We start from the raw sequence: 15,784 nt of genomic DNA, 5'->3' as shown, positions 1-15,784 counted from the left end.
TCAATTTAAAAGAATTATTTAAAAGATCTTCATATATTTTTACAAATAGTTATAATTATTTAAGAAAGAAGAAGGAAAAGTTTGATTCTATTTTTTCCCTTCATAAATGAATACCCAATATAGAATAAATAATGGAAATTGCAATATTAGAAAATAATATTATATTTCTCTTAAGAAATTATGGAGTGTTAGGAAATATAAATATAATTTTTAAAAATAACATCAAGCTATTCGAAAACATTACTCTTCTATTTTGCTATCTTTCATTAATATTTTGTGCATTTTTAAATATATATTTTACTTTGAAAATATCCTAAATATTACTTTGGATAGAGACAATTTGTAATAACTTTACTTTTATAGACCATCAGTTTCAATTAATCCTATTATATGGGTATTCAATCAAGGGATAAAATAGTTTTTATTATGTATTTTCATATATTAAAATGTCATCAATATCAAATAGAAAAAATCTTCAAAATTGTTTTTACATCCAAATTTCTATATTATCAGTGTGTTTTAAAGGATCTATTCTATAAAAGCTTAACTAATTTTCTTGAGAATTTATGTTATGTTCTATACATTAAAATTATTTTCTTTTATTTCATACGTTGTTTAAACTATCTAATATTTGTAACAATAAAATTGAAAGCAAAATTAAATCTTGCTTATAATAAAAGTGTTTGTTAAAACAATAGTGCGTTTATTTTATAGAATTGAATATTGCTGTATCAATCATGATTATACTATAATTATGTTAGTTTTCTACAAGAGTTTTTGATTGCTTATCATTATAAATTTCTGGGGAGGGGGGACGGGGGTGTCACAGATTAATTAAAAAAAAAAAAAAAAAAAATATTAGTAAAATATAATAGTTTCAGGTATATGAGAAATAATGTCATTATATAATGAAGTATATTTAGTTTTATGTTTGTACACTAATGCAATTCCAAATTTGATTATGCAATAAAATTTCATTGTAATCAGTATGGTAACAGAAGGTAGGACAGACGAATATGAGTTTGAATAAATTTCATTGTAATTCAAATTGTACATTATAATATTCAAACATAATATATTCCCATGTCCTCATTCCTCTATTCCTTTTTTCATTAGGGACAATATCATGTACATACATATAAATATACATTTAATTCTCTTATGCAAATTAAAATTAATAATAATAAATGAAAATTTCTATCATATAATAAGTGCGTCAAATAACAACTATAGGAGGATTATAGACAATATATGACAAAAAATTCTGTTATTAGATTTCGTTATCCATGACTGACTCTCTAAGAAGAGACTTTCATTGATTCTTATAAAATGATTTTCCTATATTTTTTATTTATATTATTAATAACTATTATTATTAAGTTTCTTAATTGTATATTTATATATTTTGTTGCTGTCCAATATTATTTGCATATTTTTATCTTAAAATATCTTCTGATATGCAAACGTGTAGAAACAATTGAGAAATTATTTAAATTGCATAGATTTCAATACATTTCTAGCTCAATGTAAATATATAAGGCATATTAAATATAATTTCTCTTTTTTGTTTAAATCTACCTGGCCAGCACTTCACATATATGTATGTATGTATATATATATATATATATTCAAAAACATTTTTGATTAAGTATCCCTTTTAAGAAGGTGATCAATTTGACTTTTATACATATCCTTGACGTCTTCGAGATCTAATCGTAGCTCTTGATTTTCTTCCACTTTTTCTCCATACATTTGCAATAGGGCATCATATCTAGTTTGTATTTCATTTAGGTTTTCATTTAGAGCTTGTATTTCTACAATTTTATTGCTCAAATCTTCCACTTTTAAAGTTAATACAGATAATTCTGCATTAAGTGCATCCCTTTCAATGTTACGTCGTGATAATTCCCATTGCAATTGTTGTATTTCGCCTAGAGATTAAGAGTATATATATACATATATAAATGGATTACTCATAAAAATATAAAAAACGAATGCTTCCCGTACCATCCCGTTGTTTTAATTGTGCTTGTAAGTTTTCGAACACAGACGTACTATTGGATCCTGCTCTAAGATTGCCATAAACTGCAGGGAACCTTCCTGACCCATTATCAAATACTGAATCGCTGAACTGGAAACATTATAATATGAAAAAATTTGTTTATTATGATATGAAAGTATTAAATCTTCTAACTACAATTAAATACGAATCTCAATATACATACAGCTGGCCATACACTACTTGCACTACTCACGGAGTCTCTCTCAATACTAAGAGTAGGACTAAGTCTAAGTTCCTCATCGATATTTTGTTGTTGTTCTAATATAGCATGATTTTTTCTTTTTTCTGCATCTGTAGCTGCACGTTCAATAGCTACTTTATTTTCTAATGCATTTATCTCTCTTTTAAGATCTTTTATCTGATTTGAATGAGACTGTTGAACCATTTCCACAATTTGCTGATGACTGCATAAAAAAACATATTAAAACTATTGAAGAATTTTTCTCTTACCATTTCTTATTTTCGTAATAATCTCCTACCGTAAACTTTCTTCCGCAAAAGTTTTATTTTCTTCTACTAGCTTTTTATTTTGCTCTTCCAATTGTTCTTTCTCTGCTTCTTTAGCATTCATTTTTGATTCTAAATGAGATATTTTAGCTTTGAGATTTATATTTTCTTCCTTTAAACCACGATCCATTTCTAGTAAATTTTCTAATTTTGTTTGTAACTCTGCATTATTTTCGTTAAGTACTTTTTCCTGTTTCATGAAAGTATTTGATTTGTGTACTAAATTTGCTTGAAGTTGTTCCAATTGTCTTAATAATGGTTTTGTAGCTGTTGAGACAGATTCAGATAATTCTTCACTTCTTGCTTCTGCATCTGCTAATCTTTTTAGTAATGTATTATTCACCTGTTTAAGGAACTCTTCTTTCCTATATTATCGAAAAAAAAAATATATATATATATATACATATATATATATATACATATTTACATAGATAGAAATGTAGACATGTATGTATATTTAAATGATAATTTAATATTGAGTAATAACAAGATACAACTAACTTAACATTTGCTTCTTCTGTTTGGCGCAGCTTAATTTTGAGCTCTTCTACTTGTGCAAAAAGTTGACACGATTCACTGGCATTGTCTACAGCTTGTTTGAGTTCCTGTTCTGTATCTATTAAATTCTTTTTTGTTTCTGTCAAATCCCTATAGAATAGAAACTGACATATAGACATTAAATATGAAATACTTATTATTAAAAATTACGCGAATAAAAATCGTTACTGTATACTAACAATTTTGCAACTTCTAAACTTTTTTTGTAAGCATCCATTTTATGCAATGCATTATCTAATTTTTCTTGTAAAGTTAAAATTTCCTTTTCTTGTTTCTTTGTTTTTGCTGTCAATGTATGTACAGCTTCTATTTGTGTTCGTTCAACTTCTTCCTTTGCATGTAATGATCGTTTCAATCTTTCCAACTCTGAATTTTGTTCTTCAATAAGTTCTCTGTAATTGTGTTGAGAAGATTTAAATAAAAACTACAAACTGAATTATAGTATATATCATGATCTAACTTATAATCTATAATAGTGTAAAATAGTATAAAATAATATTACTTTACACATACATACTTTTGATGTTTGATAAGAGCATCATTTTCTTTTTCTTTAACTCTCAATTTTTTTATTATATTGCTATGCAATAATTGTTGTTTACTAAGTTTCTCTCCTTCTTCTCTAAGCTCTTTAATAATTTCATCCTTTTCTGCATTAATACTGGACATTTCTTGGGACGATAATCGTGTTGCTGCTTCTTGTTTTAATTGTTCTAGATTTTTTCGTAACGTATCTCTTTCTCTTATAGCTTGCTGAAATTTTCTTTCCAAAGCTGACAAGCGTTGCGTATACTCGTCTGTGATTTGATTTAAGCTTTGACTTTGTTCTGCACGTTTTTCAAAACTATCCAATTGTCTGAAATTGGAAGCACGAATGATGTTCTTTTTAGCAATGAAACAATCCTTTGTTTAGCTATTATTAACTATATATCTTTTTAACATACTTGAAACTAATACTTACTTCCTTAAACTATTGTTTTGCTCGTGCAATTCCATATTTATTCTGCTAACATCAATCAATTTCGATTCTCGCGCTTCTAATACTTCAGTCATTTCTTGAATACGTTTTAATAATTTTTCTATTTCTGAATTGGTTTCATCTGAGCCTATACTAATTTCACTAAGTTCTCTGGAATGACCTCTTGTCTTCAATGTTTTTGTCAACAGATCGTTTCCTTTGGATATCTGTAATTTTGCTGGACTTTGCCTTGACTGAGTGGAGCTTGAATCTCCATTAGGGCTAAATAAAAAATATTTTTAATACATTGCCATTGACGTTAAATAACTTTACGATTATTATGACATGATGTACCTTGATATTACTTCAATATCACTCGATGTTGTAGTTTCTAGTTCATCCCCGCTTGTATGTCCACTAGTCTGATCAGATCCAATTTTTACCAAATCAGAACGACTAAAACTAGAAAATACAATGTTGAAACATATACGAAAGATATGAATATTATAAAAGGCACGCACACACACACCTTTCTGAAGAGATTGGTGAATTTTCACGTGCCACATCCGTTGAATGAGTCTGTACATCTATAATTTCATGCTTTTCTACCATCGCATCTGCTAACATTGTTTTAACATAGGAGCTAGTTGTTAAATGGGTTTCAACAACTTTAGTAGCGGCAGAAGAAACTAATGTTGCATTATCTTCAGAGCTACTCTCGATCAGTGTTCCTTCGCAACTAGAGTCTGTTAAAATTAAAACTTGATCGGTACATTCAACTGGTTCTGTTCTCTGTAACTGTTCATTTTCATTGTCACCTTCAACTTCTGGTGGTTCTATCGTCAATTGACTAAATGGATCTACTTCCATTATTTTGCTTACAGACTCTAGATGTTCTGATTTATGAATTGGTTGAGTTGTAATAGGTTCTAATGGTAAATGTAAATTGTGTTTTTCCTTTAAAGAATCAATACTTGTATTTAATTGTGATTCCATAGAAGATTTTAATAAACCTTGCTTGCCTTCCTGATAAGATTCATGCATTTTAACATTTATACCAGTAAACTCCAGTTTTTGTTTTGCTTGATCATATTGTTGAAATGTTTCCATAATAGTCATCACAGTACTTTCAGATGCAGAGGTATAAGAATCTTCAGCTAGACTTAATTCATCCACGTCATCAACATCTGGTATTATTTCAACACTTTCTGGCGAAGCTTTATTACTGTCTATGACAGATAAACTATTACTTGTTTGAGAAGTGACAGAGTTATCGTGTAATGATGCATTACTAGCATTATTAGGATCTGTTTTATTTTTCTCTATGGGTGATAAATATGGAGATATATTCAAAGATGAAACATCTTTTTGGATAATATTACCTTTATCTCCCCACATATTAATATTGTCTTCACAAGGAGTAGTAGAATCATCTCTATCTAATATAGAAGACGATTCAGAATGTCTTTGTTCTATAGGTGATAAATAAGGACTACTATCACTTTTCCATTCTCCTAGAATTTCTACAGAACTTGGAGACGTTACCAGACTATCTGGCAATATTTCCACTGATTCTGAATTCACTTTAAGACCTACAGCACATGGCCCTATCGAATCACTAACCGAATTAGCATCAGATTCTGGAGTTGTAGTGCAATCGGTGTTTGATTGAGAGCCAAGAATTTCTACACTTTCTAAACTCTTTTTATCACTATCAGAAGAAATGATAGATATTCTATTTAATGTACTGCATATATTTGATTCCTCTTGATTATCTTCTTTCTTCTGTTCTTCCACTTCATTTTCACTGATATTTCTTTTATTATCTTTTTTATTAACAACATCGTCTAAATTTTGATTAATGTCGTCTTCATTCACATTACATTTTACCACATTAATATCCTTTTGTGTTTCATGTACTTCAACTTTAATAGTATTTGTATTTTCTGATGAATACTTTTCGTCTTGTTTACTAGATTCTGATGGAATTTCATTTGTAGATTTTTTTGATGCATTAACATCAGATTTTTCACATGATACTTTTGAAACATGTATAGGTGATTCTTCACTATCTTTCAGAAGAACAGAAAATTCTTCGCTAGTTAAATTCCCAGGAAGAGACGACGATGGTGTAAGCTGACGTTTCTCTATATTTTCTATTGACGTACTTTGTAATGACTTGGAATGTTTAATATTACTTGTTGTACTTTTATCTCCAAATTTAGGGATTTCAAAAAATGATCCTGTGAAACTTCCCCATATACTGCTAGTATTCTGTTGTTTTTGACTTGATACTTTAGTTTGTGAATTGCCTTCTTCGTCGCTTTTTAATTCCCAAGTTGCAAAAAAGTCTGATGCTTCATCTAAATGAGTTTGAATTACCTTTTCCTCTTCATCTTTAATATCTAAAGCTTTATCTATAGTTTTCTGAGCTTCTTTGAGAGCAGATTTTGCCAAATTGGCAAATCCTGTAGCATCAAACCAACTCATTCTTCTTCATATCTAAAATAGATTAATATATTTCATTGAGGAACATGGCTAGATAAAGGATCTTATATCAAAAATTATATTTGTCATCAATAGATATCAATAATATAAAAACCTTGACTACCATTAGCAAATAGAATTCTGTTGTTGAGAAAGAATAATTTTAAAAGATCAATATGAAATATAATGTAAATAAATAAACCGAAGGGTTTGCTTGTATCTATTGGAAAAAAAAAAAATGATAAAATTATCAATGCCACATTGTTCTCAAATATGAAAAAAATAAATATTTAAAATTATTAACAACGTTACTTGACGTAGTCGAATGAAGAATCATTAGATGAACCTTGTATTAACATCTTTTTTGGGACAACGCTCTTCGAATATCCTTTTTTTTCACAATATCAAAATTTTTCCGTGAATTCCTCTTCGCATGAAAAAAAGATAAATGTGACTTTTGATAATACTTAGGTAACAGCTACGTGTACTTGTCAAAACATAATTAGCAGTCGACAAACTTGAGCAGATCAGTCTTGTCAACCTATTCTTTTATTGCCAACATTATTTGTGAAAATATTGGATTCTTCGATTTTCAATGTATTGTCATATGTTTTTCTTTATCGTCGCTATAATTCCGATTATTTATTCAATTTATTCACCTCATTAATAATAGTTTCAAAACATGACTGGATATATGTACATATTTATATGACATAAGAATAAATAAGTTAATATAAAACAATTCGCGTATCATCATTATACGCCATGGAATTGTGATTAAGAGTACACTTTTTACAGGTTATTTTGTAAGTTTAAAATATTATCAATTTGTTTTATGTATATACACGTTGTCTATCGACGAAGCACATAAATATATATATATATATATATGTATATGATATGTATATGTATATGTATATGTATACGTATATGATATGTGCATATATATATATATATGTATGTATATATGTATATATGCAGTGTAGATACAAATCAATGTCTTGTAATCACTAATTCAAACATTCTAATGTTTCTAATTTATAATGTTATTGATTTGAAGTTAGAATTCATTACATAGATAGGATCACGACTTATTCATTTAATATTATTTCGAGAAAATTATTTTTCTTAGATTAACTTCCCGATCTTGTTTTTTTTTTTTTTGCCGCGGAATGCATTTTACTCAACAAAAAAGATAGATTCGTTTAATATACGCGTATCACGAAAAGAGAAAAATATATTTCAAGAAAGTGATCTTTGAAGGCTGTTCATCATCTTTGGCCCATAATCTATATGATTTCAGCGACAATTATGGACAAAATATGAACTATAAGCGCAGTAAAGAAATATTATGCATCTATTGTACATAAAAACCTAATTACATTCTGCCGAATATAGGTAATATTTATTATAATTAATTACAAATAAGAATTTAATTTAAATAATTCTTTATTGATCGATACTAATTGAAACTATTTAAAAATTGATTAGAAAAATTCTTTGACGCGATATTTTTTTAAAACAAATAAAGCTTTTTCAAGAATTCGAAAAAGTCGTGTCCTCGTTTAAACCTTCATCTTTAAAATGAGATTTTGTTCATCGAAATTGGTTAAGGATTACGCCTGTACTCATTGTTAGCGTAAACCATTACAAAACCAAAGGTGATGAATATACTCAGGATCAATTATAACATTGTTTAGATAAGAAAAATTTGAGAATTATAATCAATGAATTAATAATAAAATTTCGTATTTTAATTCGTCACAAAATATCACAAAATAATTTTTATTGTTACAAAGTAATATGTATGTAAAGAATGTTGAATCGATTTGTTTGACAAACCTTGAAAAATGTCAAGTCATTTTTATTTGTTTCACATTTGAAAAATATTATTATGCCACTTTATTTAAGATCTACAATACATGTATGTTTAATTGTTGAACATTGATCTACAAATTATTAATGTATACTTAAACGAAATGATCGTGAATATATATCTACGATAAGAGTTTTCCTATGATTTTGATCTTTTCAATAAAAATCTTTTATGATTTTGATGAAAGAAACAATAATAAATTTTCTATTACGGTAACGATTTCCATATATGTGAATATTTTTTTTTTTTTTGTACTTTTTCGAGGAATTTTTGTTTAAAATCATTAATTGCGATGATTAATCATACATATATAAAAAGAATATATGATCTAATAATTTTATTTTTAGATTTAACAAATTTGTAACTGAAAAATTATTTTAGCGATCCTCTTACCAAGCGCTCCAGTGGCGCAATTGGTTAGCGCACGGTACTTATAAGACAGTGTTCGTGAGCAATGCCGGGGTTGTGAGTTCGAGCCTCACCTGGAGCATTTTTTTTTATTCGTTTTTTTTTTCTCATTTTATCACATCAATAATAACATTTTTTGTCATGCGTGTAATTCGAATAAAATTCTATCATTTTGTTATTCTAATTATTTCCCTATAATTGTAATTTAGTTGTAAGGTTTTTCTTTTTTTTTCTTTTGACAATGAGTTTAGGATAAATATAAAGGACAAAAGAAACGCAATTAGAAACCATTCGTAATTCGTACATATGCGTCTCGTGTAATCTTTCTCTTGAAAGAAATTCTTTGACCCGAATTGTTTGGAATATAATACCGCTGGTTTATACGACGAACGAATACACAGACGAACGCATACAGAGTAATCCGATATCGACGTTAATGGGGAGACGCGACGTTAAAATCGAGGATACAGATAATGTTTTATGCTAAGTACTCCTTCATCAGTCGAATCACGAAAGATCGTATGTACCTAATAATGGACATCGTTGGTGTCCCCATAAATTCACACACCACGAACAATGTGACAAAGGTATCGCTTGAATAAAAGGAGAACCTTTAAAAGCGTTCATCAAACTCTATAAGTTTGCCAGTCTTTTGTAGTTGATCTTACGAAAATGACACGGTCCTACCACGATTCGATATTATTACATGTTATCGCAGAGAAATTCTTATCGACGCGAATAGGACAGGTGGAAAATTTATAGTTGATTATTATTTCGAACGGAGACGTTTATTTGTCCTTCAATATTCTATCGATCTTAAGAATTTTAATTATTTTCTTTTCTGTTCGATATCGTAGACGCGTAACTACCTGTTGCTGATCGTATTAACAATATTGTCGTTCGACTGTGCGGCTTCCTTAGAGCCGCAGGATACAGTGTTGATCAATTTCTCTCGAAAATACAATGACTCCGGAGTGGTGAATCATTATGTACCGTTCGAAGAGACGACGAATATTCCTCGAATAATGGAAATGGACGAAACATCGAAGAACACGTCGTTTTCTCTAACGATCGATTCAACTGCTATGGAGAACAACGAAAAGATTCCATTTGGAGTCAATGGACGAGAAGGTCGATATTATTATCGGCGACCATCTTCTCATTTGCAAGTCAGATCCTCTCAACGGGTTCACTCGAGTACGACCGAAAGCATAAGTAATGCCGATATATCGTTATCGCAAGAGAATGACATCCAAATAGAAGAAATATCTTGTCGCGATACGGATGACGATGTATTTTTTAAGTATGATATTGGAATAACGGTTTGAACGATATCCCTCTCGTAATGGTTATCTGACAACATAATTTTTTTTTTTTTTTTTTTTTCAGAGCATCCGTAAAAACGACTACGTCGATGGAATCGCCCGTGATAGATAATGTAGAGGATGAGGTATGTAAATTTACAAGAGTGAAAAACGAGTACACGATCAATTTAGAAAAGGAACGATTTCGACATTGCGGCGTTGTTGCATGTTCGACGGAAACCGAAAGATTCTACTGTCTCGATCTAAGATTTCCACTGATACCGGGTCTTAGATTGAAAGACGACACGAAGATCACTTTGCGTTGCAAAGTACAAGAAAAGATTGTTTCTCGTACGAAAAAAATCAATGTGAAGACTATCGATACGTGAGAACAATTAACGTAAAGTCGATAATCATGATTTTTCGTCTTTACCATCGCGTTATATACGTTTGCTCTTATATTTTAGATCGGCGAGAATGGTACCTCGCGTTTTTACTGGTGGCTCTCAAAATAATTTGGAGATCGACGTCGGACTGTTTCGAAAGACATTTCATTCCGAGAAAGTTTTTGACACTAGAATACAGTCCGGAGATACCGTTATTTTGGGAGAAGAAGTATTATTGCGCGTTCTCGTGCGAGATGGAAATGGTAAAAATATTCTTTAATGAAAAAATTAATGAGATATGCGTAATAGAGATCGATATATAATTTTATTTCCAGGCTGGCAATACTCGAGGATCGGTGAATTGACGGTTCATTATATAGAAAAGAGACAACGAAAGAAAATAATGAACAGTTTATGGATTTTGGATACCAATGGATGTTTGAATCCGGATGTTCGAAAGATTTGTTCGAGAGAACAGTATCGAATATCGCCTTTGGAAACTTATCTTATCTTTCAAGCTTTCATGTTTGAAAATATGAAAGAGAACGACGAGATATTTTTAACTGTTAAGGTAACGGGTTGTTTAGAAGGACCGGATTGTATTTTGAATTGTCCAGCAGGTCATAACAGAAGATCTAGAAGCGTTAAAACTCATAATAATACCATCGATTGGGAAAATGACATTTCCTTTAGAGTTAATCTTCCCAAAGAAAAGATCGTTCGAGAAGATCTTTTTCATTTTCACTTGGTCATCCCTTATGTCTTTGTTGCTTTTGCGTTATCGATTATAATGGCTTTGCTTTGTACAATTAGAATACTTTTGAAACAAAAAATTGCGAGATATTAAACAAATGTTCAATCATATTTATTTTCATTAAAGTGATCTTTTTTTTCTTTCTTTTCTTTTTCTTTTCTTTTCTTTTCTTTTTTTTTTTTTTTTTTTTTTTTTTTCTGTTCTCTCATTCCCTCGTAAAAGTTAGCCTTGATTTTGTCAAGTGCGATTGGGTAAGTACCAGCCATATAATTCCGAACATAGTTTTATACCAAAGGAGAATAAAATTGCGGACGTTAATATACTACGTACGAAACGATCTTTTTTCAAATTATATATCATACAACTAAGGGAACAGGTACAAACGTCGTCGAAATAACTTAATCCTGTCGTCAAATAATGATCCTTCTTCTTCTTTTCTTGCAACAACTTTTCGGCATGTTCTAAAAGTCGAAAAAAAAAAAAAAGAAAAGAAAAGAAAAGAAAAGATTTATAAAATAGATATCTATAAGTCGTATCTAAAGGATTCCTTAATTCTTGCCTTTTAATACTCTTGCGAGACAAGCCTCGTCACAACCATCGTGCGGCCAGTCGCTAGGAAGTTCCTTAGGTGTATATTTGTAATAACTATCTGGGGAATCGTCTCTACGTTTAATTTTTATCTTATCGTCCACTTCTTCGCCGATTTTTTCCTGTTCCTTTATCGTTATTTTTCTATCAGGAGGTATCCTAGAAATTTCTTTGTGATCGATTTCTTTAGAATCGATCCTAGAATAGATTATTGCAGTATCGTCCACCTGTTCTTCCTCGTAAATCTGATCTTCGATCGGACTTTCGATTTGTTTTTCTTTCGGTATTCGTGGCTTCGATACTTCAGGACTAATTCTTTCAACTATCAACGGTGAAGCTCTACGAGTGATTTCCCTTTCTTCCGTATAATAAATAGTTTCTTGTTTCAATGAAGCTAAAGGAATTTCATCCTTATCGATAACTTCTTTGTAATCAGTGATACGTATAGAATTTTGAACTATTTTATTGGGATAATCTGCCCGTTTATCTTTCTCCTTATATCGATCGTCATGTTCTATCGTTGGCTCTTCGGTAACCCTTCTAAGAGAATTTATTGGTATTCTACGTATTCCTTTACGTGGATCCGGTTTCACCTTTCGATCCCAATCCTCTGCGATGTCCACTCTCTGGACATCGACGATGTTTCGCATATATTCATCTGTCCAACCTGATTTTTTAACTATGAAACATTTTTATTTTTATTTATATTTATTTATTTATTTATTTATCTTTTTTCCTTGTTTTCCAATCTTATTCGCAAACATTGAATATTGCGTTAGAGATAAAAGAAAAAATACCTTCTTCCCTAATTTGACGTCTCAATGTGGGACATTTTGGAGAACAACTAAGCATTTATGTGCCTCGATTACTTTAATATATCTACGGATAAATTTAACAACAATTTTCTACATAGGCTATGTCACCACAGTTTATCTGAAAACTTAAACTTTTCTGGACAATTATAATCGAAGATGAAGCATCCTTCATTTAGATACATATTTTAATAAAGTTTTTTTGAAAGCGCAACGTTCGATTTTTTTTTTATTATTATTATAGCCTTTCTTTCATATTACAATTTTGCACGAGCTTAAATGCTGACGGGACATAACGAAATGTGCTTCCGTTATTGACACATTAATTACGTTTCGATTGATCGATCGCGTACTTTGATTTATTTTTCCTTTTTTGTTTTTCTTCGAACGAATAAAAAAAAAAAAAAAAAAAAAAAAAAAAAAAAAAAAAAAAAAAATAATAAAAAAAGAAAAAAAACGAAGAGATGATTTTACTTGAATAAGACTAATCATTTATTTAAGAAGGAATGATGTTTTCTAGATTAGCCAAAGAATATATCGCCGGGAATGAAATTTGTTCTGGTTGCTATCAGGATGTAGAAACTAATAATAATAACGTTCAATGTCAAAGAAGAGAAAGTTTTTCTCTACAAGAGTTAAATATCAATGATAAACAAGAGGAAAATTTGTGGCAATCTATTATCGACGAGTACGAGAAAAAACAATCACAGTACACCGAATGGAAAAAAGAAAAGGAACGTTCGTCGATCGTAATACCTTATCAAGATGGACTATCTAACTATTTGAATAGAAAAATATTTCCTTTATTATTACCAGCGATGGAAAATATGCTAGTCGAAGCTCGTCGATGGGACGCTCTTCGAGTAAATTATACATATGTATATCTTGTCACATTGAATATAATATGTTCTATAAAAAGTAATTGTTTTTACAAATCGTATTTAGATACAAAAGTGTCGATTTAATGGTCTTGATTATTTGGCTGAAATTTTGTGGAATCTTAATCCAAAATATCCAAAACGTGCACTTAAATGGCACACGGTATTCGAGATACCGCAATTTAAGTTATTATTACGTTTACAGTACGGTCAGATGAGGTAGGATAATTAAAGTATTATATAAAATATTTAAAAGAATACATTCTATAGTCCGAGACCCATCTTTCCATTGTCCTGGCTCTTAACCAAGGATGAAGCAGCTTTGTATATACAAAAATATGTCCGTGGCTGGTTAGTTAGAAAGTGCGATAATGTACAAGAAATGAGACAATTTTGGAAGGTATTTGGAATTGTACTTACTGAATGTCAATATTATATTAATGGCTTATTGTTGTGAATATATTGTAGGCTCTTGCAGAGGAGAAAGCAGATATTACTAAGAATTTCATGGACGAAGATTTAGGTACTTTTATATTTATAATGTTTCTTCTTATCGATCTAGTAAAAAAAGTAAGAAATATGAAGGACGTAATATAACTTTAGGATCAAAGGAGAAACCGAAAATGGAAGGACAAATTGACGATATGTGTGAATTTTATAAATTACTAGGAAAGTATAAGAAAACAATATAACATTACTTTGTTAATATAATAGAAATAGAACTATAAAGGTACATTAATATTATTTATTAAATCTAAATCTATTTTAAAATAAAGTACCTTCATATATATATATATATATATATATATATATATATATATATATATATATTCTGTAATAAGTCTTTAAGTCGATGATTCTTTTTTGATGTTCGCATAAAGACTAGGACTGTCAGGTGTTCCAAGACCTATTACAAAGTTTACAGTTGGCGTTTCTCCTTCTTCTGCTAATCTGTATCGTTTAACTCCGCACCAACGATAGACAATTTCCATCTTTAGATCTTCTTCGTCCAATAATTTTTCTGATTTTTTTTGTCGTTTTATTATTTCTTTAAGAAGAGGTGGATAATCCATTGTTCTTGGTACTATTTTCATGTCAAATGTTTCACTGTAACGCAAATATTTATCCTCCTCATCCTTAGGTACCAAAATAAAATCTGCTTTATAAGTTGATCCATCTATTTGCTCTGGTTCACATGTTTTTCCACGGAAGGTATTTTGAATAAGAGCTACCATCTTACGCTCTTCCTGTATAATAAAGTTAATATATTACAATATATATATATATATATAAATATATTGATTTATACAGACAGATATAATGAATAGTCTTATAATGTACATTGGGTATTTTCATCGTTGGTGCAGGTAGAGTAGCAATTTTTAATATCCTCATGTAACAAGGTTCAGGATATCTTTGAAATTTATTGCGTATTACCATTCTTCCCACACCAAAATTTTTTAAATTTCCTAAAATTTCCCACAACGTCTTCCCTTTAAAATCTGTTGTGCGACCAATATATTTTATAGGCATTTTTTTTCCAAGTACCTGACTTCGATATGATAAAACGTTTACTGTAATATTATTTGAGTGAGTATTAGTATGAGCAATACATTATTAACATTCATAATCACTCATTCTGCCTTACCTATTTAGATTGATTTCTTTTTTTTCATTAACAATTAACAAGTATTATAACTGTTAGTATTACATATATTACACATAACCTAAATTCTTGACACGAAGAAAATTGCGAGAGATATTAATAGAGTCATCTAAAGTAGATAAAGTAGGTGTTAATATTACCGACATATGTAATGCCATCTAACGGCGCAATTTATAAATAAACTACACAGCTGTTCAAATAACTCCTCGGCTATCATACTTTCCTGTTAACACCTTGACTGTCGCGTCATCCGTATTCGGGTGACAGCAAAAGTTCTGAACAGGCTGTGTCATCCGTATATGAGCGTTATTTATATTGACTTCTTACGCTAAGATCATAGTAAGTATTTGGAAGGATATTGTATAAGATATAATAATTGTCGCCGTAATATTTGACAAGTGGCGGATAGTCGTATATATAGAGACATATCGAATGAATATGAACCCATTGAAAATGCTTTTCTTCAATTGTTATAGTTTTTTTAATTGGTTCCAAACCAATTGTATGTTCGTGTGATAGATACATGACAAACATATACAT

The 15,784-nt window shown here is 29.8% G+C and overlaps 5 protein-coding genes and 1 non-coding gene across 12 annotated transcripts; 3 read left to right on the top strand and 3 right to left on the bottom strand.

Moving 5' to 3' along the window:
- Nucleotides 1-115: 115 nt before the first annotated feature.
- Nucleotides 116-7,418, bottom strand: LOC124952784 (TATA element modulatory factor). Of its 5 annotated transcripts, none has more exons than XM_047503168.1 (12): nucleotides 6,885-7,416; nucleotides 5,108-6,587; nucleotides 4,615-5,014; nucleotides 4,440-4,547; nucleotides 4,089-4,367; nucleotides 3,645-3,983; nucleotides 3,307-3,519; nucleotides 3,071-3,217; nucleotides 2,542-2,934; nucleotides 2,226-2,466; nucleotides 2,008-2,131; nucleotides 118-1,931 (listed from the first exon to the last, which is right to left on the bottom strand). In XM_047503168.1, exons 2-12 carry the CDS (start codon nucleotides 6,573-6,575, stop codon nucleotides 1,645-1,647), a joined length of 3,999 nt encoding a protein of 1,332 aa, XP_047359124.1. In that variant the 5' UTR covers nucleotides 6,576-6,587; nucleotides 6,885-7,416; the 3' UTR covers nucleotides 118-1,644. The 5 variants fall into 5 exon arrangements, with proteins under 5 accessions (XP_047359123.1, XP_047359124.1, XP_047359125.1 ...); XM_047503169.1 differs by having other exon boundaries at nucleotides 4,615-5,314; nucleotides 5,468-6,587; nucleotides 6,885-7,415; XM_047503167.1 differs by having other exon boundaries at nucleotides 116-1,931; nucleotides 2,256-2,466; nucleotides 4,615-6,587; nucleotides 6,885-7,418.
- On the top strand, nucleotides 7,144-11,420 carry LOC124952786. 2 transcript variants are annotated; one of them, XM_047503176.1, is made up of 5 exons: nucleotides 7,144-7,378; nucleotides 9,714-10,159; nucleotides 10,246-10,545; nucleotides 10,628-10,809; nucleotides 10,882-11,420. In XM_047503176.1, the coding sequence occupies exons 2-5, from the start codon at nucleotides 9,882-9,884 to the stop codon at nucleotides 11,391-11,393; spliced, it is 1,272 nt and encodes a 423-aa protein (XP_047359132.1). In that variant the 5' UTR covers nucleotides 7,144-7,378; nucleotides 9,714-9,881; the 3' UTR covers nucleotides 11,394-11,420. The 2 variants fall into 2 exon arrangements, with proteins under 2 accessions (XP_047359132.1, XP_047359130.1); XM_047503174.1 differs by lacking the exon at nucleotides 7,144-7,378 and adding an exon at nucleotides 9,449-9,603.
- On the bottom strand, nucleotides 8,705-14,128 carry LOC124952787. 2 transcript variants are annotated; one of them, XM_047503178.1, is made up of 3 exons: nucleotides 13,999-14,128; nucleotides 11,860-12,567; nucleotides 8,705-11,761 (listed from the first exon to the last, which is right to left on the bottom strand). In XM_047503178.1, the coding sequence occupies exons 2-3, from the start codon at nucleotides 12,536-12,538 to the stop codon at nucleotides 11,538-11,540; spliced, it is 903 nt and encodes a 300-aa protein (XP_047359134.1). In that variant the 5' UTR covers nucleotides 12,539-12,567; nucleotides 13,999-14,128; the 3' UTR covers nucleotides 8,705-11,537. The 2 variants fall into 2 exon arrangements, with proteins under 2 accessions (XP_047359134.1, XP_047359133.1); XM_047503177.1 differs by lacking the exon at nucleotides 13,999-14,128 and adding an exon at nucleotides 12,686-12,992.
- Nucleotides 8,847-8,938, top strand: Trnai-uau. Its single transcript is given in 2 exon segments — nucleotides 8,847-8,884; nucleotides 8,903-8,938. It is a non-coding gene; the product is annotated as a tRNA-Ile (tRNA).
- LOC124952788 lies at nucleotides 13,098-15,680 on the bottom strand. The gene is made up of 4 exons (XM_047503179.1): nucleotides 15,227-15,680; nucleotides 14,920-15,152; nucleotides 14,358-14,825; nucleotides 13,098-14,136 (listed from the first exon to the last, which is right to left on the bottom strand). Exons 2-3 carry the CDS (start codon nucleotides 15,109-15,111, stop codon nucleotides 14,424-14,426), a joined length of 594 nt encoding a protein of 197 aa, XP_047359135.1. The 5' UTR covers nucleotides 15,112-15,152; nucleotides 15,227-15,680; the 3' UTR covers nucleotides 13,098-14,136; nucleotides 14,358-14,423.
- Nucleotides 13,150-14,306, top strand: LOC124953103 (IQ domain-containing protein K-like). Its single transcript, XM_047504012.1, has 5 exons — nucleotides 13,150-13,563; nucleotides 13,646-13,782; nucleotides 13,849-13,978; nucleotides 14,047-14,101; nucleotides 14,293-14,306. Exons 1-5 carry the CDS (start codon nucleotides 13,207-13,209, stop codon nucleotides 14,304-14,306), a joined length of 693 nt encoding a protein of 230 aa, XP_047359968.1. The 5' UTR covers nucleotides 13,150-13,206.
- Nucleotides 15,681-15,784: the final 104 nt, after the last annotated feature.

Source organism: Vespa velutina, chromosome 11 (genome assembly GCF_912470025.1).
Source record: "Vespa velutina chromosome 11, iVesVel2.1, whole genome shotgun sequence".
Taxonomy (NCBI): domain Eukaryota; kingdom Metazoa; phylum Arthropoda; class Insecta; order Hymenoptera; family Vespidae; genus Vespa; species Vespa velutina.
Note: the sequence above shows the minus strand (reverse complement) of the source record. Positions and strands in the feature narration are given on the sequence as shown.